The sequence below is a fragment of the Zalophus californianus genome, chromosome 3 (assembly GCF_009762305.2).
Source record: "Zalophus californianus isolate mZalCal1 chromosome 3, mZalCal1.pri.v2, whole genome shotgun sequence".
In the NCBI taxonomy this organism is placed as follows: domain Eukaryota; kingdom Metazoa; phylum Chordata; class Mammalia; order Carnivora; family Otariidae; genus Zalophus; species Zalophus californianus.
Genome location: NC_045597.1, coordinates 188937905 through 188962248, shown reverse-complemented (window position 1 = coordinate 188962248; position 24344 = coordinate 188937905). Strand labels below are relative to the sequence as shown.

The window sequence follows — 24344 nt, the reverse complement described above, 5'->3', positions numbered from 1 at the left end:
TGGAAGAAATGTGTTGGCAAAAATGTTTGAGGAAGGCGGATGATAGAAATATTTAAATTACTTAAATGTGGTTAATATACTGTTGTGACCACTAAAGAGGTCACACCGGCCCTCCATGGATGTTCCTCTATTAGACCAGGGCACAGCGAGATGGTGGGCAGAGGGAGGTACCACATACAGGCTGTGCTGGGTTTCACAACATTGATACCAAAACCAGGTAAGACAGCACAACAGCACAAAAAGAGACTACAGATCACTCTCACGTATGAAAGGTGATACGAACATCCTCAGTGAAGCAACTGGAATCTGGCAGCATATTTAAAGAATAGTAAACCATGGCCAAGTGGGGTTGTTCCAGGAATGCAAAGATGGTTCAATTTAGGCAATACATTAAAATGATTCACCATGTTTTGTTATCAAAGAAGAAAGACAAATTCCAAGTCTCCAACTTTAAATTCAAAAAAGAAAAATTTCAAAAGATGTTTGAGAAAGCTCCATATACGTTTATGTTCTAAACTCTTCTCAGCGGAAGGATGAATGCAACCTGAATAGGACTGAAGACATAAATACCACTTACGCCAGACCGGAAGGCAGCATGGCGCTTAAGGGTGCCACACTGAGATGCTTCTCAGAATGCCAACAAAGTGAGGAATAAGACAAGATGCTTATCACCACCCTGTTGTTATCTAACCCTGTTGGAATATATTCAAAGGAAGTAAGAAAAAGAAAGAAATGACACTGAAAAAATGACGAGGGGGACACAAAATTAGTATCATTAGCAAAAGTTATATGGTATACATGAAACACTCTGGAATAGCAACTGAAAAAACTATTAAAAACAATATGGAAATTGTTGAAGATAGGCTAAAAACCTAACATATATTAGTGAAGTTTATAAGATAGAACAACAGAAGATCTCATTTATAATAACAAAAAGAAAACACCAGTAAATATTTTTTTTTAGAAAATATGCCAAGCACATCTCTTATCACAAAAAAAAAACCCTCTTAAACTCTGTTAAGTGTCACATAAGTAGACTTCGATAAGTGGAAACATATGGGTTATTCTCACAGAATAAACCTCAGGAGTCGAAAGGTGTCAAAAAACAAGCTACAAATTTGGTGTAATTGATTTCAAATACCAACGGAATTTTTTTTCATGCCTTGACATGCTGATCTTAAAAGTGGAAATAAAATAAGCATATGAGAATATCCAGGAAAAATAGAGAAGATGGGGGCAAGGCAGTTTCTAGCCTCAGCAGATTTTGAGAAGCTGTAGGAAGTGGGGCAGTTTGCTACGGGAAGAGGAGTAAGCAGTCACTCCTTTTTTTATATATATATTTTTATTTTTTTATTGTGTTCAGTTAGCCACTGTATAGTACATCATTAGCTTTTGATGTAGTATTCAAAAAATCATTAGTTGTGTATAACACACAGTACTCATCACAAGTGCCCTCTTTAATACCCATCACCCTGTAAATGAAGGTACAAATAACCAATAATGTCTTTAGTGTATTATCCATTCAGGAAATAGTTCCCAGGGGCTTGTGACGTCTTCATGGAAAGCCAGGGGGATCTGACAAGGGTTTCAGTCTCGCTGGAAAGGGACTGCATTTGGATTTGTAGATTCTCACATCCTATAATCCTCCCAGGGCTGCTGCAGAAGGGCCAGGCTCCAAGAGCATCCCCTAACTGCGGCAATTGCCAGGCGGCCTGGGAACACAGACCTCTGTCCTTGGGTACTTTCTTGGCAATATCTGTTTTGACAGAAAGCTGGCTTTGCTATATTGATGCCCGGGACTGACAAGTCTAGAGAAAAAGAATCCACAGGGACATCTTGGTGGTGGGGAGGGGACTGCCTTTCATCCCTAAATCACCAGATGCTTTATTATTTTTTAATTAAAGTAAGTCACAAAAGGAAAGACACTCTTGACACCAAGCTGCCTGGACTGATTGTCTTTTTAAAAATGAGGAATTTACAATCATTGCATATTGATCTAAAACATGCATTTGACATCATTATGCTAAGCATGGCCACTTTGTGAGTTCTAGCTCCTAAAATCCTTAGGTAATATTAATCTCCTCATGTCATTGCTTCTTATCTAAAAATTTGACAGTTACACCTTTTTTTTTTATTTAATCGGGCAATGGAAAAAGAGGAAGAGTAAAACATTTATTAAGGACTGGAACCGATCAAAAAAAAAATCACACAATTCATAAAGTATCTTTCTTCACTGGCCCTTCTATTCTTTCCGATGTATTTTGCTGTGAAAAGAGAGAAGGGGGCAATTAGACTCCAGGGCATGCATTCCACATTCTTGCTGTGGAGACACAGGACCCAGCACTCCTGGTGTAGCCAAAGAGAATCCAAGGGGGCACTAGAGTCGGGAGCAGCTATGCGAAGTGGCCAGCCCCTTGAACAAAGAAAAGAGGTAAGAGATACCTGCAGGGGAAGGGGAGGCAGCCCTAGAAAGGAAACTCAAGTTTCAAAAAAGGAAGGGCCAGAGGGGCCCTGAGCCAAAGCTGCAGCCAGGAAGGACAGAGCCACCTAAGCTAGTAAAGGGGTAGACAGACCTCAGCTACAGCCATCTGAGGGTATGGGGCTGAAGATGGGAGTATTCATTCATTCATTTATTCATCCATTCATCTGTCCAATAAACATGTATGCATTAAGTACTGGGGATTATAAACATAAATAAGGTGTAGCCTCAAACAAAGGAAGGGAGGAAGGGAGGAAGGGAGGAGGGAGGGAGGGAGGAAGGAAGAAGGAAGAAGGAAGGAAGGGAGGAAGGGAGGGAGGAAGGGAGGAGGGAGGGAGGGAGGAAGGAAGAAGGAAGAAGGAAGGAAGGGAGGAAGGGAGGGAGGAAGGGAGGAGGGAGGGAGGAAGGGAGGGAGGAAGGAAGGGAGGGAGGAAGGGAGGAGGGAGGAAGGGAGGAAGGAAGGGAGGAAGGGAGGAGGGAGGGAGGAAGGGAGGGAGGGAGGGAGGGAGGAAGGAAGGAAAGAAGGGAGGAAGGAAGGGAGGAAGGGAGGAGGGAGGGAGGGAGGAAGGAAGAGGGAAGAAGGAAGGAAGGAAGGAAGGGAGGGAGGGAGGGAGGAGGGAGGGAGGGAGGAAGGAAGGAAGGGAGGAAGGGAGGAAGGAAGGAGGGAGGAAGGGAGGAAGGAAGGAGGGAGGAAGGGAGGAAGGAAGGGAGGAAGGGAGGAGGGAGGGAGGGAGGGAGGAAGAAGGAAGAAGGAAGGGAAGGAAGGGAGGAGGGAGGGAGGGAGGAAGGAAAGAGGGAGGAAGGGAGGAGGAAGGGAGGAAGGGAGGAGGGAGGGAGGGAGGGAGGAAGAAGGAAGAAGGAAGGGAGGGAGGAAGGGAGGAGGGAGGGAGGAAGGGAGGGAGGAAGGAAGGGAGGGAGGGAAGAAGGGAGGGAGGAAGGAAGGGAGGAGGGAGGGAGGGAGGAAGGAAGAAGGAAGAAGGAAGGAAGGGAGGAAGGGAGGGAGGAAGGGAGGAGGGAGGGAGGAAGGGAGGGAGGAAGGAAGGGAGGGAGGAAGGGAGGAGGGAGGAAGGGAGGAAGGAAGGGAGGAAGGGAGGGAGGAAGGGAGGAAGGAAGGGAGGAAGGGAGGGAGGAAGGGAGGAGGGAGGGAGGAAGGAAGGGTGGAAGGAAGGGAGGGAGGAAGGGAGGAGGGAGGAAGGGAGGAAGGAAGGGAGGTAGGGAGGAGGGAGGGAGGGAGGGAGGAAGGGAGGGAGGGAGGGAGGAAGGAAGGAAAGAAGGGAGGAAGGAAGGGAGGAAGGGAGGAGGGAGGAAGAGGGAAGAAGGAAGGAAGGAAGGGAGGGAGGAAGGGAGGAGGGAGGGAGGGAGGAAGGAAGGAAGGGAGAAAGGGAGGAAGGAAGGAGGGAGGAAGGGAGGAAGGAAGGAGGGAGGAAGGGAGGAAGGAAGGAAGGGAGGGAGGAGGGAGGGAGGGAGGGAGGAAGAAGGAAGAAGGAAGGGAAGGAAGGGAGGAGGGAGGGAGGGAGGAAGGGAGGAGGGAGGAAGGGAGGAAGGAAAGAGGGAGGAAGGGAGGAAGGAAGGGAGGAAGGGAGGAGGGAGGGAGGGAGGAAGAAATCATCAACCATAAAGAAGCCATAAGGGGCTAGAGTACAGTACAGCAGATATAATTCCAGGGATACCCACGTGCAGGAGACACCGAGGAGAGGGGTTCCTGGAAAAGACATGTGAGCTAGACCCCGAGGACAAGCTGGGGGTGGGGTGCTGCAGCACAGCAGCAGGGACCTGGGAAGGTAGGTCAGAGCCAGACTGGGGGCCTGGGGCAATAATCAGCCATGCGACTCTTCCACGTCAGGTGGAGGCAGAGCGAAGCAGGGCACGCAGACATGGACCACACCACTGTGCAGAGGGCCCGATTCCTCCACTAGAGAGTTTAGACCCCACTCCCGCCTCCACCAGTGTTAACATCACTCTGCTGACACGTGGAGGTGACCTTGAGGGGAGCAAGACGGGACCATCAGGAAGATGCTGACTACACCAGGCTAGCAAAGGGACAGAGCCAGGAAACTCTTCAGAAGAAGACAGCGGAATGCAGGGGCTGGGCGGATGAGGGCAGGGAGGAGGTCCAAGAGGATTCTGCTTCAGATCTGGGTGACCAGGAAGATGGGTTGGTTCCAGGAGGAAGACTGATCCTGAAGGGAAGAATTCCGGTTTGAGCATGTGGCAGTATATCCAGATGGAGGCATCTGGCATGCTGTTGGTTAGGGCAGACTATGGAAAAGGAGGGTGGAATGCTCCCCCCGACGGATGGGCATCAAAATGCCGGGGGTGCCTGGGTCACTGGGAAAGAGAAGACAGTGAGTAGAGGAAGAGCCAAGGCTGGAGTCCCGGGGACCACCCCCACTTGGGGAACAGGAGGAAGAAGAGAGATCCATGCAGAACAGAGAGAAGACGTGGCTGAGAGGAGAGCCAGGAAAGAAGCACCAAATGCAGCCACAAATTTCAGTGGGCAAAGGGGCTGGAGGCACCAGGAGGCAGATGGAGAGCAGGGCAGAACCAGGGGAGAGAGGTCCTGGGACTCAGCAGTGCATGTTGCCAGCCAAGGTCAAACAAGGTGATGCTCTGCCTCCTTATTCAGCTCAGACTGTAAACAAGTGTCCTCCTTGCAGACTATTTAGGGACAGGCTTTGGGCATTTTAGTGCTTTTTGTTGGTGATTTCACTGTTTCAAATGGCACCCACGCATGATGCCAAGGTGGTGTCTAGCACTGTTAAGCACAGAAGGCTCTGGTGTGCCTCATGGCGAATACGTGTGTGTTCGAGAAGTGTGGTTCAGGCCTGAGGTATAGTGCCGTGGACTGTGAGTTCAATATGAGTCAATAGTGGATTTTAAATAAGGTGTCTTTCAACAGAAACACACATAAAACAAGGTCGTGTACTGACCGGTTGACAAAAGGTGACCAGAGGCTCACGGGAGCCTAACCCTTACTTCCCACAGGAACAATGGCTCAGTATTTGCTAATTCGGTGTTGGCAGCAACTTTGCAGATCATAACTGCCAAGATATGAGAGTGGACTGTCCTTCCTCCTTAGGTATGCTCAGTGAAGGAGCATCAGAGAGGAGTATAAGTGGACAGAGTCCCACACGGCTGGCTTTCCACCTTCTGAGCACCGGCTGGACCTTTCTATCTCAGACATGGGGGGGGGTCCTGGCTCCCCCAGTTGCGGGGGGGGGCAGCCATGGGAGATCATGACAACAGGTTGTCATTCGTGGGTCTGACACCCAAATATGGAAATCACTCAGCCAGCTCACTTAGGGGCCCACGTTGTGGGGTCACCCCTCCGAGCTAGCTGATGATAGGTAGGTGTGTGTTAACACTTCCAGGCAACTACTCTTTGACTTCCAGCTGGTGGCTGCCTACCTAGCTTCACCCAACAGGTAAGACACATGTAAATAATCCTTGGGCTTTTGGGGTGCATGGGTGACCCGGTCTGTTAAGCGTCTGGCTTCAGCTCAGGTCATGACCTCGGGGTCCTGCATCGAACACTGTGCTGGGCTCCGGTCTCAGTAGGGAGTCTGCTTGTCCCTCTCCCCCCCGCCCCTCCCCCCTTCTCTCAAATAAATAAATAAAATCTTTTTAAAAAAATAATAATCCTTGGGCTTCTGCCCTCTCCTGCTGTTTCCTAAACTTGGAGATATTGACATGAGGCAGAGTGTCACAGGGCAGGGAAAGAAAGACAGACAGATGTCAGTAACTAAAATCCCAATCTTGGAGGCACCTGGGTGGCTCAGTCGGTTAAGTGCCTGCCTTCAGCTCTGGTTATGATCTCAGGGTCCCGGGATTAAGCACTGTGTTGGGCTCCCTGCTCAGCGGGGAGTCTGCTTCTCCTTCTGCCCCTCACCCCGCTCCTGCTCTCTCTCTCTCTCAAATAAACAAATTTTAAAAAATCTTTAAAATCCCAATCTCAACACCGCCTCTGAGAGCAAGAGCCTCTGATACCCCCGCTTCCTCATCTACAAAACAGAGAAATAATGACGAAACTTCACAGGAGTTGTTGTTGCAAGATTTATAAAAGGCAGTGCATGGGATGGGTCCAAACACAGACCCAGGCACCCTTGAGAGTTCTGATCTTCCCTGGTGCAGGGCCCAGACACATGTGTTGAGCAAACTGACAAACTCGTGAGGCTGACCCTTCTCAGCGTGCAGCTGTCCACCCCAGGCCTCACTAGCAACAGCCCGCTTTGCTGCTCTGGGCAGAGTTTCAGGGGTCCACACAAATGACACTGCAATGTAAAGGAAGCCGCCTCCCTCACGCCGCTGTGGTTTGGGTGCACTCTGTGTGGTTTGTGGTCGTCTGGCCACTGCATAATTAAAGAGGGTGAATTAGTCCAGCTATAAAGATCATGCAAGAGCTAGATGCTCAGATAGATCCCTTACAGCGTGAGAGCTGGGACCTGATCTTCACGGCCCCTATGTTAGAGTAGCAGATAAGAAAAAATTCCGAAGCTCGTGTTGAAATATTACCTTTTGCTATCTACTCCTATCTATGAAATGATTTTTTAGCAACCTGAAAGAGTCCTAGAACAAGTGTTTATTAAATTACAAAAACACTTACTCAGCCCCTATTAAGCAGGCTTTGAGGGTTCCGTGCTCGCTGAACCAAAGCCTCCGTCTTCAGGGAGCTCCCCACCAGATAAATGTCATCCACAACTTGAACACAGTCGTCCTGATTTGGGTCATGCATGTGTTTCTTCCTTCCTTCCTTCCAACCTGATTGAACCCTTATTATGTTCTAGACATTGTTCTTAACTTTATGGTAGTAAACTAAAATAATTAATAAGGATGACAAGGCCATGCATCCCCAAGGAGTTCACGGTCTAGCAGGGCCAAAAGCAAGTACGAAAATAATTATAAACCTTTGAAGGAAGTGAGCCAAGAGGTGAGGAGACTGGAGCACGATCTCCCAGCTCCTGGGGCAGAGCAGGCTCGGAGCCAGGTCCTCTGACTCCAGTCCGTGCGCTGGCCTTCCCAGGCTCATTCTGGGATTCTAGGAAATTTGGAGCCCAGTGGGGAACCCTGAAGGTCGCAGGAGTGCAGGGACCTAACTGGGACTTAAGTCAAAGTCGATGCCCAGGTGAGGGTGGTGGTGTCGAGTCTTTCATGGGCACTATCCTTTAAAGACACATTTGGTAGACAATCAATTTTGTTACAGAAATCAAATCAATAATTTATATTGCAATCCATGCATGTGAATATGCCCAATAAAATCATATTATAAATAAATGAAATACAGCCAGTTCATTGAGAATTCTATTTTGCCCCCTGAGGATGCTCTATAAAGCAAAAGGAAATGATTTAAATTGGTAAAAAAGGAATACGATGAGTCCGTTTCTTCATAATGAGTAGCTTCTAGATCTCCATATGAAGCCGGTGTTTATTTTTAGGAGGCACATAGATTAAAAAGAAAACCTACCATTTGCATCTTTCATCCAATACAGCCTCGCTGGTAAATTTTCCTTCTATTTTCGTAAAATGACAGTTGACTTCTTTCAAATTCCAGTGGTTAAAAATTAATTATACTATGCTTAACTGATTTTTTTAAAATAACAGTCTCAGGAACCTAAAGTGAAGGATTCCGTCATCCACTCAAAAATAGTTGCTGAATGTTTGTTGTGCCAGGCTCTGTGCAGGGCACTAGGAGATGGTAGCATGTGATGTGCCCTGCGCCCTACGTGCACACGGCGCCCTGTGCTTAGGGAGTCTGGTGCAGCCCGTTGGGACAGAGAGGAGACGAGCAATTGCAGGGCTCTGTGATGAGGACAATGGGAAAAGAGTCAGAGTAGACCTCTCATGGGAAATGACAGTGCCCTGAGGCCTGACTGGTGAGGAGAGATTAGCCAGGTGGCTCTTCCGTGCAGAGGTCTCAGCAGGACAAGCTGTGGGATCTCAGTACTGCTGGAGCCTAGGACCAAGGCAGAGTAGAATTGGGCAGGGGCCAGATCACCAAGGCCTTTGTAGGCCATGCTCTGGAGCTCGGACTTTATCCTGATGGTACACAGTGTTATGCAAACTAAAGTCTGTGAAGGCTCAAGCTTTGTTATTAATGTGTGTGTGTGTGTGTGTGTGTGTGTGTGTGTGTGTGTAAAAATGAATGTGCATTGAATCGATGTCTATAATTGCATCTGAAGATTCTTTTCAAGTGTGCCCTTTCTACTTTCAAGTGTCCCCTTACTACTTGGGAACCTTTAGAAAGACTTAGTTACATCTGCTTCAATCCCTAGTAACTGGGAATTTATATACTCAGTAATATTCAGTGCAGGTTTGGTAAACCAGGGCTCAGTCTTCAGCTCCCCACCACACTAGGGGCACATAGGCTGTTCTTCCTTTTGGCTTAGTGTCTGCCTTTTGCATACCTCTGCTTTATCCCCAAATGAAGCAAGCATTAGGGGGTTTATGTGGAAAGGATCAGAGACTCCTCTGTGTTTCAAGATAAGCTTGAGGACAGCGTGTAAGGTGGGCAGCATGAGATCAGAACCTGGGGCAAGAATGTATGCACTGGTCAGTGGTGATGGTAATGAAATGATTGGCCAAAGCCAAAGAGAATGTGTGGCCAAGATCAATAACACTGGACCCCCGTGGATGTCGGGAGAAGAGAAAGGGGAAAGAAGAGTCAATGATGCTCTAAAATTTTGAGCTTGAGAAAATTAGGTGGTTAGTGACTCCCTCAATTAAGAAAGGCAGTTGAAGAAGGGGCCAGATGAATTCCAGGTGGTCACAGGTACCCATAGCAACTGCATCCAGTGAGCCTGGATCTCAGGACAGACCGTGGTAAGACATGTGTGCTCGGAAATAATTGCAGATCATTGATGAAGTTGGGCAGGTGGAAGAGATGACAGAGCAATCCATGGAAGGAGGAGAGGGTAGGTTAAGGACATAACACAAGTGGTCACCAGTATTTAAATTATTGATTGAGGAAAGGAAGGCAGATCTGATTTCGTGGATCTGAGGGCTGAAAGTTCAGGGTGCAAAAAGTAGACCACCAATGGGAGGCGGTCAGTGTGGGGCAGCAGCCCAAGACCACAACTGCATGGAGAAGCTCAGCACACAAGGAGGGAAGGAGGGCCGTTGCTGGGATGGGGAAGCGTCAAAGGAGGGGCTGTTCTGTCTGTCTGTTTGCTCTTCAACTGGACCCTTGATCATGTCACTGGTGACAAATACAAAAACCACAGGAGAAAGCTCAAGGTGTGCGGGATGGGAGAGATGACTGAGGGACAGAGTCTGGGAGGAGACCAGGAGGTGGGAAGGCGAGCAAAGATGAGAGCTGAGTGGCAGAGTTAGACATTTGAGGGCGCGAGGGCAGCAGTGTGAAGGCACTGACCCCAAGCAGCTTCTATTTTTAAGTACACATTTTTAATTGCGTCCCCTTACCTTGAGGCCATTACTCAAAGCCAGCGTTTATTCTTGAAGTCTGCGCCACTTGTTCGGGTACCCTCGATTCCCAGGAGGAAAGATCCCTCTCAGGCTCTCTACAGATGAAAGGACATATAGGCTCTGTCATTCACACCAAGGTCTGAGACAATATGGACCCTGCAACTATGAACAGTGGGAAGAGGTGTGACTAGCATAACCAGACCCACACTGATGCGAGATGCCCAAGAACAGAACAGCTCTGTCTTCCTTACCTGGCTCTCCCTCACCCTCCCCTGCATGATGTCACAGCTGAACCCATGCTTATTTCTCTCCATGTGCCATCTGTCCTAGCCACAACTATAAGCCCCGAGAGCAGGGACTGTCATATTTGTCTTTCAGTCCTCCATGAGACCTGCCCAGTGCTTGTAATACACATTTGGTGAAATAAACTAAATTGTTGTCTTCGAAGAAGTCTCCGAGATGGCTGCATAGCTGCATCCATGATGTTCCCAAGGCCCAAAGTGTTTTTAAAATTCAGCTCTGGAATTACCTTCTGAGCCATATAAAAAGGATCCGTCACGTTAATTTATATCCACAAAATATTTTTGGTCCAAAATGGCATTTTCCCAATGCCGTAGCCAGCCTCCAAGATGGCCTCCTGATATTCACACTCAGGTATTCCCCTCCCACACTGGACCAGAGCTGGTCTGTGTGACTAATAAAATACACAGTAGGGATAATACACAAATTCCAAAATTAGGTAACCAAAGACTGTGTCTTCTGTCTTGGGTGCTCTCTGTCTTGCTCATTCCCTCTCCCTCTCTCTCTCTTTCTCTCTCTCATCATTGTCTCTGGGGGAAGCCAACTGTCATGTTTTGAGGACATTCAGACAACCCTATGGAAAGGCCCACAGTGGGTGAAACTGAAGCCCTCAGTCCGAGAGCCCATGAAGAGCTGAGGCCTGCCAACAAACATGAATGATCTTGGAAGTGGATCTTTCAGACCCAGTCAAGCTTTCAAATGAGATCACAGCCCCAGACAACAACTTATCTGCAACCTTGTTAGAGACTCTGAGTCAAAACCACTCGGCTAAGCTGCCTGTGGGTTCCTGACCTTCAGAAACTGTAATATAACAAATGTTTGTTGTTTTAAACTGCTAAGTTTGGGGATAATTCGACACACAGCAATATACAACTAATGCACCCAAGTTGGTTGTTAATTTAATTAATTAATCACATTTATTAATCACATTTATTTTGGCTAATTCCAAAATAAAATCCAAGGACAAATATTTTCCACCACTACAGTGATTCAAAAGAATGGGCCGTAGATTCTGAAGGCAATGCCAAAAAAGAAGTGTTCAAAAAACATCCTCGGCAATGGTCACACTGTTTGAATAACTGTATGTTCTCCCAAAGCGACAACTCGGAGGGTGTCTAAAATCTTTTCGTTTTAAATCAAGCTTCAGGGGGCACCTGGGTGGCTCAGTCTGTTAAGGATCCGACTCTTGGTTTCGCTCAGGTCACGATCAGGGTGGTGAGATCCAACCCCACATCAGGCTCTGGGCTCAGCTCAGAGTCTGCTTGGGATTCTGTCTCCACCCCTCCCCCTGCTCTTGATCTCTCTCTCTCTCTCTCTCATAAATAAATAAAATCTTATAAAAAATAAGTTAAAAAAAATAAAAAATAAATCAAGCCTCAGATTATAAGCCCCAGCACTTCAAATAAATTACAGTATGCCTAGTGGGGATCAAACATTGAGCTCAATGAAATATTAATATCTGTGTTATTCATTTTAATGAGGAACTCCGAAATAGGGTGAAATTCACAACTCTTCCGGAAAACGGCATTGGCAAAAACAAAAGCTGGAGAGTGTGACAGGTCTGTATCAAAGTCCTATCTCTGCCACTCACAGCCTGGATCCAAGTCCCATGTTGGCTGTGTAGCCTTGGACACACTACAGAAACGCACTAAGCCTCAGTTTGCTCATCTACAAAATGGAAGGAACATAGTGCTGCCTCACAGGATGGTTGTGAAGAGAAAGCTGTGTGAAGCAATTAGCACAGAGTTAAGGGTCTTGCGTATGATAGTAGCACCAAGAGTTATTGTTCATTTCTTCTATAGAAGCAGGTCATAGAACACCTGGTTCACAGATCTATGCTGAAAATTAAATGAGAGGGAAACTGATCTGTAAAAGGAAGGAACTACATTACCGTTAACTTCACCTGCTGGCCCCAAAGTACTGTTGAGGGTGGAGGGCAACGAGGGGTTCAAGAGAGTTTGAGCTTTTTCAGAAAATGCCCCAAAGTGAGGCAGGGGGAAAGGTCAATGCTGATATCCTGAGCCAGATTTGCTATTTTGATTCCTGCTAACATTTAAGCTAGTTGTGATGCCTCAAGTTTACTGTTTCAGTGATTTGCAAAGCAAGTTAATGCAGTACTGTCCTCTTCATTTTCATTTAAAATAGTTCGTATTTCAGGGGTTAATCTACTATGAAATCAATTCAGCAGAGTCTGGCTTGATCCGAAAGCATCTGCTGGTGTCGTATGGAAGAAAGGTCACTTACCAAGTGACCGTTCATACAATTCACTTCTGGATTTATCAGAAATGAGACCTGTAATACAGGAATAGTCATAAGGCAAGGCCCTTCTCTCCACTTCCAGAATGTTCCGTGATCTTATTATTGATGCCCCCAATATACCTCTTCAGCAAGGAAGCAATGGAAGATCACCAAATAGTTTTGCCGCCATCAGCACCAATAGGGAAAAACCTCAGGAAAGTAAAAATGGCTCCTAACCCAATCCCACTTCAAATGAGAGGCCACACAAAAAGGAAAGAAAGGAGGGCCCCCTCTCCCCCACACAAGCCACTTACAGCGATGGTCAGCTCTCATCACATGGCTGGAAGATAACAGAATTCAACCTCAATCAACTAGATGAGCTTTAGTCTAGACAGTCCAGCCACACATTATTGCACACCTGGGCTCTGTAAATTGGGCTGTGCACCCAGGATGAAACAAGCATGTTCGAGTTAGGGGTCCCTCTCAAGGTATAATCCAACATCCGCCCTGTTTATTTGACACATGGGGCCATCAGATGGAATCATGTATGGAAAATCTCTATATAAATATAAAGGGATACCTAAATGATAAGTTTTATCTTTGTTGCCTAATGGTAAGAAAGGAACAAAAACAAATAATCCAGTCAAGAAATGAGCAGAGGACATGAACAGACTCTTCTCCAAAGAAGACATAGAAATGGCCAACAGACACATGAAAATATGCTCCACATCACTTGTCATCAGGGAAATACAAATCAAAACCACAATGAGATACCACCTCACACCAGTTAGAATGGCTAAAATTAATAAGACAGGGAACAACAAATGTTGGCAAGGATGTGGAGAAAGGGGAACCCTCTTACACTGTTGGTGGGAAGGCAAGCTGATGCAGCCACTCTGGAAAACAGTACAGAGGTTCCTCAAAAATTTAAAAATAGAGCTACCCTATGACCCAGCAATTGCACTCCTGGGCATTTACCCCAAAGATACAGATGTAGTGAAAAGAAGGGGCACATGCACCTCAATGTTCACAGCAGCAATGTCCGCAATAGTCAAACTGTGGAAGGAGCCAAGATGCCCTTCAACAAATTAATGGATAAAGAAGATGTGGTTCAAATATACAATGGAATATTACTCAGCCATCAGAAAGGATGAATACCCACAATTTGCATCAACTTGGTTGGAACTGGAGGGGATTATGCTAAGCAAAATAAGTTCAATCAGAGAAAGACAATTACCATATGGTTTCACTCATATTGGAATATAAGATATAGCGCAGAGGATCATACGGGAAGGGAGGGAAAACTGAATGGGAAGTCATCAGAGAGGGAGACAAACCATGAGAGACTCTTGACTCTGGGAAACAAACTGAAGGTTGTGGAAGGGGAGGTGGGTGGGGGGATGGGGTAACTGGGTGATGGGCGTTAAGGAGGGCACGTGATGTGATGAGAACTGGGTGTTATACGCAACTAATGAATGATTGAACACTACATCAAAAACTAATGGTGTACTATATGTAAGCTAATTGAAATTTTTTTTAAAAAAAAGAAAGAAAAGAACAAAAAGAAAAGAGAATGTTTATTTTCTGGAATTAGTATAATGTTCAAAGATTATGTATCGATGTTTCCAGTTTTAAATGACTCACTAACAGAGCTTCAATATGAAGTTGTTTCAAGAAAAAAATCATTAAAAAGAACAGATCTCAACTTACCAAGTAGGTAGTTGTTTCTCCTTTTAGAGGATCCCAATATGTCCCCCAAAAACATCTAAATCAATGTAGGCATCGGGATATATCAACACATGAAAGAGAGAAGAAGGAGACACTGTAAAATATGCAAATATTATCTGGAGGACTCTGATGCATTACATAATTCATTGTTAATAAAATGAGGCAACATATTTTATTAAATAACTTTACATGGAGTCAAACATGTGTGTCTAAGAAAGCACATGGGAAGAGTAACTTACATGAAGTTTAAATTGCCTAAAAAGTTTTCCACTGGACTCAGAATGTGCTCCCAAATATTAGGGACCAGAAAGATGGAACCTTTTATGTGGACTTGCAAATAGACTGCATTTAGATCAGATGTGGAGGTTTCCTGTCTATGAAGTTCCCATAACGTGTTCAGTTTGGAAAAGGCTTGCACAAGTAGTCTTCGGGAAGCCACTGAAAGCCATAACAACGTAAGTCCACACAAAAACTTGCACATGAATGCTCATTGCATCATTATTTATAATAGCCAAAAGGTGGAAGGAATCCAAATGTTGATCAACTGATGAATGGATAGATCAAACATAGTATATCCGTATAAACACTAAAAAGGAACAAAGTTCCGATATACCCTACAGCAGGTATGAACATGATACTTAGTGGGGGTAAGCCAGTCACAAAAGGATGCATAATTCCATTTATATTGAAATGGCCAGAATAGGCAAATCTGTAGACCCAGACAGTAGATGAGTGGTTGCTGGGGGCTGGAGGAAAGAGGAACACAGAATGGGGGCTCTTGGGGATGAGGTGTCTTTTTGAGGTGATGAGAACGTTCTGGATTTAGATGGTGGTGACGGTTGTACCACCTTATGAATATACTAAAAACCACTGAACTGGACACATCGTAAGGGTGAGTTACATACTATGTGGATTATAACCCAATAAAGGTGTAATTTATAAAAGGTGGCAGGGGGAAGGGGGAACACGGGACCAAAGCCAGGCCAACGGGAGTCATGTCAAGAGGCATCTCCAGTAGAGCTAGAGAGAAATGCTCCCTTTTCCTAAGTTTAAAGGATCTGAATCTGGAGTACATTGTGACCCTGCTTCCTGCTACACGGAGAAAGTTCATCTGCAGTAAGAGAGGGAGAGGAGAAGGGGGTGGGGTGGGGCAGGACCGAGGGGGAGGGATGGGGGAGGGGGACAGAGGGGGAGACATAAATGTGGCACAGGTGGTGCTGAACGCTCCTAAATTAACTGGTCCTTGAGGCCAACTCTTCCCACTCCTTTCTGGGAATGTGATCCAGGGACTTATCCCATTGGGGCTGAGGCGACTTGGAGTTGAATTTCTATCATTGGAAATGGAACGCAGTAAGTAAATCAAATGCCTGTCACGTCCCCTTCCCTGAGCTCAGAATTCCATATTAATTCTTCTTCCTTTCTCTCCCTTTGGACTGTTTCTAGGTCTCTTTGCTAAAGCCTTAGCCAGATCTCATCCCATCTACCCCAAACCAGGGTTTGTCAAAAGTCTAGTTCACTCATCAACCTATGGGTGTTAGCATCACACTCTGGATGGGGACAAAACCACAAAGTGTCTGGCGGCGTCTCCTGTCCTGTCCAGAGCCCTTCATCCTCTCTCTATTTCACTTTCCAAAATTAACACATGTAATAGAAACTACCCGCAACACAGATATGTATTTGGTTAAGGAGAGAAGAATATTAGCAAATTTAGAAATTTCTTTCCTCAAATTTCCTTACAGCTTTTATCCTTTCAAAAATCATGTAAGGGGGGGACGCCTGGGTGGCTCAGGCGTTAAGCGTCTGCCTTCCGCTCAGGTCATGATCCTGGGGTCCTGGGATCGAGCCCCGCATCGGGCTCCCTGCTCAGCGGGAAGCCTGCTTCTCCCTCTCCCACTCCCCCTGCTTGTGTTCCCTCTCTCACTGTGTCTTTCTCTGTCAAATAAATAAATAAAATCTTTAAATAAATAAATAAGTATCATGTAAGGGGAAAATCCAAACTTCATATATGCAGCAGTTGCTCGCATTATATCCTTAGGAGATATTTTCCATTTGATCGAAGTTCATCATATTTTATTTTATTATATATATAGATATATAACCTATATATTATTTATTCTTCATATTTTGGATTTTTAATCTTACCCTCGATTGGCTTACACCTTTCTTCACATAAGTTCCTTTCCCTGGAAATTTTTCTAGAACCTACATATGTTTTTCAAATGATCTTCGTTTTCATTACTCCAGGATTTTTGTTTGTTTGTTTTATTTCATCTATTTCCTACTTCCAACAATGATTTACTTGTTTGATGACTAAATTCATCCTAGTCTATTCTCTTTTATGTTTGTAATATCACTGCTTATTTCACTGAAAATGGTTAACAGCTGTTTTCTTTTTTTTTTTTCTGTTTCATATAAGAAATTTATTTCAGAGTTTCCAGGAATACTTGAAATCTCCATCTCTGCTTTCTTCTTCTTTCCTTTGAATTACAGGATTCTTTAATTTAAGGAATTCTTTTTTTTTTAATGTGCTCGTAATTCTTTACAATTTCCTGATCTTTGAGGAACATCCACCTGAGAGTTTATTTTAAAATATTGTTTGTTTCAAGGGCCAATTTAACTTAATGTCAGAGTCTTCTTACAAAACTCGGATTGGAAGAAAAGTGCATAGTCCTCACTATGCAATGAGAAAGTTGCAACAGATTTGTGGGCTATGCGATCAGAATCAACTTCCCAAATCAGAGATGGAAGAGGGGTTAAATGGGGGGAGGGCAGTTACTGAATTCAGTTCAATGTGTTAAAGGTCACTGAATGAACTAGAATCCATTTCTCAACCCTCACTACTAACTCCTGGCACCGGCTAGTGTTCTCTTTCACCTGTCCTTCCAGCCTCTGGTGAAGCTCCCCTATGACCCAGCAATTGCACTCCTGGGCGTTTACCCCAAAGATACAGATGTAGTGAAAAGAAGGGCCACATGCACCCCAATGTTCATAGCAGCAATGTCTGCAATAGCCAAACTGTGGAAGGCGCCAAGATGCCCTTCAACAAATTAATGGATAAAGAAGATGTGGTTCAAATATACAATGGAATATTACTCAGCCATCAGAAAGGATGAATACCTGCTCTTAGCCAATAGGCCCATTGCCATTAGGATGAAGCCAGAGATCCTAGACATGACCCCTGAGGTCCATCCTGACTTCTCTCCAGATCAACCCTTATGCCTCTGTCCCATATTTTGCTCATTGAGGTCATAATGATTTCTGTCCATTCCAACTCAACCAGCTTCTCATGCACCAATGAATTCCTTTATGATCCCCTTGTGCTTAGAATCACTTTCCCTCCCTCCCCTCCATACCTGTCTTCTTTGTCCTGATGGAAGTTCTTGATGTGAACGTCGGGTCCCCCAGGGAAGCTCTCCTGCACCCAGGTGAGATTCTGTCCTCTTGCCATGTGCCCCCACTTGCTAGCCTGATAGTCAGGATCACCCCTGCTGAATGGACCCCCCACTCATCTACAAACTCCACGGGGGCTAGGATTGCTTGTCTCACCCCTTACTGTCCCCCTGGCTGTTCCCATAGAAGCCACAAAATCAATATGAACAAAGTCTTTGTGAAACACTGTGCTTGGTACTTGTCATTTCTGGATTAGCCAGGCCATGAGCGTGTGAGTGTGTCAGTAAGGAAACACACCTGACTTCTTAGATGCTTCAGTGGAGTATAGAAAAGGAAACCCTTCGTACTAGCCCTAACACCCAGGAACTAGATCCTGAAACCATGGCTCCATGAAAAACCCAGAAACCACCTGTGGATTGATCCTCAAAGGTGCCAGTATGCACGAGATCAATCGAACATTTCTGTGGAGAAGGTCCCAGCACCTGGGCTTAGTCATCCTGCACCTGTCAAACTGTCCCCTGTCATGGGAGCTCCTAGCCATTAGCTTCCTCAGGTCCTAACCCTACAATGGACTTCCATGCGAAATATTTAAGGTGTGAGTATATTCATAATATAGGAACGTTAATTTTATGTAGAATTATTGAAGCTGAATTTCCTTTAATCTTTTAATGTAATTTTCACCTACAGAATGAAATCTTGAAAAAGTGAATAAAAATCTGAGTAGAGAAAGACTGTCATTGGACAGATCCAGTTGTACCATGGTAGAAATATTTTAAAATACCAGTCAAAAATGTTATCTCGTCTTGAATAAATAATGTAACAATTATGTTTTTATGCCTAGTTAGAGTCAAGAGGTTTCCTCCTCATATCGTATTCTTGACCCTCTCTTCCTCCGTTCAGCAAGCATTTACTGAACATTTATCCTGTATCAAACATTGTCCTAGACCCACAAAAACTAACACTCTTTGCCCTCAGGAGACATACATTCTAGTAAGGAAAGCAGTTAATAAGCAGACAGACAAATAAATATGGAATATATGTTCAAGTCAGAAATTTACATATTGTTAATTTTACAGAATGATTGCGAATCAATTTCAACACATTTGGGGTGGGGGGAAGCCATGTCCTGCCATTCATCAAGCATCTCTTGTGGACCAGACGCTGGACCAGATCTTTCTCGTCCACCAACTTACTCAATTCTCTCTACATTATCAGGTGGCTTTTACTTTTGGCATCTCGCAGATGAAGAGGCAGCAGACCATGGAGTCAAGCACCCTGACCTAGACTGCAGAGCTGCTGAATGGTTTTGAACTCGAGTCCGACAAAAATGCCCCTCCCCCTTCCCTCCACTAAACCACAGGGCCAGGGAGCTGCGTACTTAGATCTAAATCTTTGAAGATTTGCCAACTATTGCTTTTAAGCTCTCTGTTTCTAAATCTCTGGGAAATAAAAACAGAGTGGGGGAGAGAGAGAAGAGGTTGGAGAAGTAGGAGAGATTCCAGCCAAGTCAGCAGAGCTGTGCTCGCCCCTGCCTGGGTGATGTTCCCGTGACTCCATCACACCAGTCTTATTGTCACAGACCCACACAGACCCTACCAGGCGCTGTTCTGGAGGACACCAAGCCCCTGGGTCCTACCTCTTCGCTGCTGTTAGACTCAGAGCTGGAGGACCAGTGGCAGCGAACCCACACATCCTGCACCTGCTCAGCAGACACCCGCACCGTACTTCTGCAAATAGCTGAGGGCTGGAAAAGAAAAAATTGAGTTCAATCCTCAGCAGCTCATAGAAAAGGTTAGGACCTATGTGAGAGATCAGGCGATACCGTAAGGCCTGACAGAACGATGCAAACAGAAAGGAAAAATTCACAGAGGCATTTCATGTTTCCAAAATGAAAATTTCTCAAGACTGAAGCAGAAACAAATGAAATATTTAAAGATCTGTTAGGCATTTGGTGTACCACGAGTCCCCCAGGAGAGCAACCATTTCCTCCAGGAGCAGAGTGGGCTGCCCCGATTTTCCCAATGGAACAAAAGGAAGTGGGAAGAACCCAAAGGACTTTGTTCTCTTCTTCGACCTCAGATTCCGTTAGGAACAGATGCTGTGACACTTTGGTTTGAGTCCTTCATAAAACAGTCACAGAGAAAAGTCTCATGAAACAACAAAACAAAGGATTCCCTTTTCAGAATTTACACTCTTGTGAAGGGACCCTGACATAAAGCGACTCATCAAGTAACAAACTCATAAAGTAACAAAACCCGAGAACTCATGCATCTGAACACAAATGCCCTGGAGAGCAAGTGTTGGCTTGGTGGCACTAACCTGATCCACCAGACCCTTCCCCATGGATGGAAACCAAGTGTTGGGCCCTGCTCTGGTCACCGGCGATAAAAAACTGAACATACCATGGTCCTGACCCCATGGAGCCCAAGCCAGTGAGGAGGATGGGGGCAGATATCACACAACAGTCAACTACAAAATAATGCAACTCACGCCAAGAGCACAGTTGGCATTTTAGATTCATTTAAAGCAGAATTTGAAACATCTCTGGAATTTACCTTTGGGATTGACCTCTTTGTATTCACTGTGCCTGGAACCATCATCCTACCCATTTCAAGAAGCAGGAAATTGAGGCAACAGGGCTTAAATAATTTGCCAGGATCAGTCAAGACCACAAACTCTAGAGCCCAAGTCCTCAACCACTGAGCCACACTGCTCCTTCCCCAGGGAAACACAGCATGGACACAGTTGGTGCCTCTCAGGGTGGCCAGGTGCCAGGCAGGGGCCAAGGTCTCCTTATGACTTGGAACAGCTCCAGGTCATGGAAGAAGCAAGGCGCTTCGTCCTGCTAGTTTCTGGGATATGGCGTTTCCTGCCATACTTACCATGTAGTAGCCCCTTTGGAAGTCACAGGTAGCGGGGTCTTCTCCAGAATCTCTCCTGCATGTTGTCTCCCGAATGCCAAACTCTAAGTCCATGTTCAAGCTGTCCTGATCCAGAACATTGACCTTCACAAAGACAAAGCATCAGTGTGCCTTGGTGAGATTCTGAAGTTTACAATGCTACAAATGTTTCTCCCTGCACAATGAGACGAAGTTACAGACTCCTTCATGGCGGAAGCTGTTAAGTGGTTTTAGCAATCCCCAGTTCCACCCCCTCAGTCTGAGAGGAGAAGTGCTTTTCTAAAGGCACATAATACTTCATTTAAAAAAAAAAAATGGAACCAGAACTTAGGTGTCTGAACTGCAAGGCGAGTGTTACCTCTGATGACTTAATTTACAGTTGATCCTCATGATTCAGAGATACCATTTTTGCAAATGTGCCTACTCACTAAAATGTATTCATAATCCCCAAAATCATTATTCAGGGTCTCTTTGCAGTCATCCACAGACAAGTGCAGAGTGGCAAAGAACTTGAGCTGCCCCGTGCACATGTTCCCAACTGAGATCAGACAAAGCAGCTCTCTGCCTTCTCGCTTCTGCTGTCATACTGTAGACAAGTGTCACTTTCCTGGTTTATTTTGGACCACGTTTTTCTCATTTCTGTGGGGGTTTTTTTCTTGGTGATTTTGTTGTTTCAAATGGCCCCCAAGTGTAGTCCTAGAGTGCTGTCCATGCTCCTAAGCACCAGAAGGTCTGGATATGCCACATGGAGAGAACACATGTGTTAGACCAGGAGGAATGGTTCAGTATATACTAATTTAGACCAGGAGCAGTGGTTCGGTATGTACCAATTTAGTGTGCATGGTGACTTTATAAGAATACAACTACCACAAATAATGAGAATCAACTGTATTTTTAAGGATCATTTTCCTAAAAGAATGCCCCCATAATTTCTTAATAATCCCTGAAATAAGAAATGAAGTGATCAGTACATCTCGGCTGTACAGTGCTACCCCATCCTGCTTCCTGTTTGATCAGTTGTGGTCCATAAATGAGTTCACACAGTTGTCTACTCCCTTCCACCAAGGGTAGGATACTGGGGGAAACTTCCAAACTTCATGATGAATCTGCGATTCTCTGATGACACGGAAGTCCCGTGACTTAATGAGCACTCACAGTGTGTCCAGCCCCAAAGGCAGAGCAGGGAAGACCCCATGCAGCTTAGGTTCCAGCTTAGATTACATACAGCTGCACAGTAAACACTTTAAAGAGAAGTAAGCAAGGTCATTCTAGAAGGTTATGGTGTTATGAAGGAACAAACAACATGGTAATGGGGGTGGAGAAGAGGGAGTAGCTGCTGTAGAGAAAGTGCCAGAGAAATCCTCCCGAGGAAGAAATATTTTCCGCTGAGGCTTCTAGAATGGGAAAGAGCCCATCATGTGTGGAAAAAGCAGCGCCAGTGTCCTGGGGCAGAGTAAGTCCAGCTGTTGTGGCTGGAGCAAAATGAACAAGAGGAGAACCATACACCATGATGTGTGAAAGTCAGGGTGTGTCGCGTAATTTATGGCCCTGTCACCCATGGGACGGTGTTTAGATTTCATTCTCATTGCAATGGGAAGTTCTCAGACGAATTTATGAGCTAAGATGTAAATCACCACGGCTGCTGCAAAGAGACCACGCAGCGGCAGGAACAAGATGGCAGCAGGGAGGCCAGATGGGGGCTGCCATGTCCCAGTACCCAACCGCACCCCCAGGCTCTAAAACTCCCTTTCAGTCCCTGGGCCCACCTTGTGACAAAGCTGAGTCAGCACACATTCAACCAACTTCCCAGTGAGGAGAAGGTGGGGAGAACCCTCTGTGAACGCACAGACCGCTCACACATTGGGAAGGATGGGCACGGTAGAACGCTGCATTGGGAAATAAGTGACAAACTCCAAGCCTGGGATGGGGGAACCTCTGTGTCTCCTTCTAACACCGGGGGAAGAGTGCTCATAGAAGAAGAGTTTCCTGGAAACAAGAAAGAATAAAACTTCAGCCTCGACAATATTTACTACCGCATTTATTCATAATTTTAAAATATTGGATAATAAATCTGAGCTTCATAAAAAAAATAAAGCCCTCTTCCGCGAGAGTGCATTGTTGGCGCTCTCCACCTAGATAGTGCACCAGCAATTTCCCTTAAAGCCCTCCAGTGAAAACAAACTGACAAGACAAAGGCTTAGTTAAAAAGATGAAAATGTGGGATTTTTTTGAGCACAGATAATTTTATTGAACTACGAGATGAATTTGCAACCGTTCTTTGCATCTTTAAGCACTCTGTTCAGAATAAGGAGAAAAGCCTACCAGTTTTGCTTTTTCATACAAACTCACTTTCAACCCGCTAATTTCCACTCTGTGTTGTTTGAAAAGGTGGGACAACCTAAATGTTTGATAATAAGGCATCAACCAGGGAAAATCCCAAATCCAGCACTGTTGCTGAAGTAAACTGTGGGACTTTATAATTGATGTTATGCTATGCTCCTGTTTTTCTTTTTAAAAATATGTTTTATACCAATACATGAAAAGGATCCAAAAAGGCCTTCTCCCACATGCTCATAGTGGATATCTCAGAGGAATGGATAATAGATAATATTTTTGTTTTTTTCTTTCTTGTTATATTTTCTGACATTTTATAATGAGCACATTTTGGTATTTTAGTCCAAAAAGAAACAAAAATGGCCGAGCAATAAAAACCCATAACAAATTCCTGCGGGTGATTATAATGGTTAGTTTTATGTGTCAATTTGACTGGGCCACGATGCTCAGATATTTGGTCAAACACTCTGGATATTTCTGTGAAGGTGTTTTTTGGATGGGACTAACATTTTATTTTTTAAAAAAGATTTTATTTATTTATTCACAAGAGATGGCAGGGAGGCAGAGGGAGAAGCAGACTCCCCACTGAGCAGGGAGCCAGATGCAGGGCTCCATCCCAAGACCCTGGGATCATGACCTGAGCTGAAAGCAGACACTTAACCACTGAGCCACCCAGGTGCCCCGGGACTAACATTTTCAACTGGTGGATTTGAATAAAGCAGTTCTTCCTCCTTAATGTGGGTGGGCCTCATGCAATCAGTTGCAGGCCTGGATAGAACAGATTGTCTTTTTCTTGAGCAGGAAGGGATTCTGCCTGCAGACTGCCTTCAGACGTGAACTGCAAGAATCAGTTCTTTCCTGGGCCTCCAACTTGTCAGCCCACCCTACAGATTTTGGATTTACCAAACCTCCACATAGTATAAGCCAATCCTTTATGATAAATCTCTCACTCATTCTCCTCCCTCTCTCCCCACATCTCTCTCTCTCTCTCTCTCTCTCACACACACACACATACACACACACACACACACACACACACACACACACACACACACTCACATTCTATTGGTTCTGCTCTGGAGAAGCCTGGCTGCACAGAACTCTCATTCATAGGACCTGTGACTTTACAGAACCTCTCCCACCTCCCGTCTTAGCAACCACGAGCCTGGGGGAATTTCTGTTCTTACCACGCCTGGACAGTGAGTAAGCCTCGAAGTCACCTGCAGATGGAGGAGGGGAAGGTGACTCGCTGTCCAGGCTCCTCATTTCCTTTGAAGCGAATTTCTGCATTTCTTTCTTTGCTAATCACAGACCAAGTCATTGGAAGCTCAAGAAAATTCACATTTCCCCAAAGCTAACAGGAAACAGATCATTACCAAATTGACAAAGGAAGGTGGGATTTCTTGAGCTTAAAAGCCGGAATTTATTGCCTCTAGGTATGAGGAGCAGGACTGCTGAAATCGGAAAAGCCTCATTTCTGATAAGCGAGCTCTTACTAAAACATCTTAAGAGGAACCATGGGAGCTGTGGATATAGAAGCAGGGCGCATGCAGGGC

The 24344-nt window shown here is 45.3% G+C and overlaps 1 protein-coding gene across 1 annotated transcript in view; it reads right to left on the bottom strand.

The window, feature by feature from the left end:
• Positions 1 to 1331: 1331 nt before the first annotated feature.
• SPP2 (secreted phosphoprotein 2) overlaps positions 1332 to 24344 on the bottom strand; it is a 37336-nt gene continuing 14323 nt past the window's right edge. The window contains exons 4-8 of the mRNA XM_027590244.2: positions 20437 to 20559; positions 19191 to 19298; positions 14147 to 14201; positions 9896 to 9993; positions 1332 to 2264 (exon numbers count right to left, since the gene is read on the bottom strand). Of these exons, the coding sequence (XP_027446045.2) occupies positions 9923 to 9993; positions 14147 to 14201; positions 19191 to 19298; positions 20437 to 20559 (357 nt within the window). The 3' untranslated portion in view covers positions 1332 to 2264; positions 9896 to 9922. The remainder of the gene's footprint in view (positions 2265 to 9895; positions 9994 to 14146; positions 14202 to 19190; positions 19299 to 20436; positions 20560 to 24344) is intronic.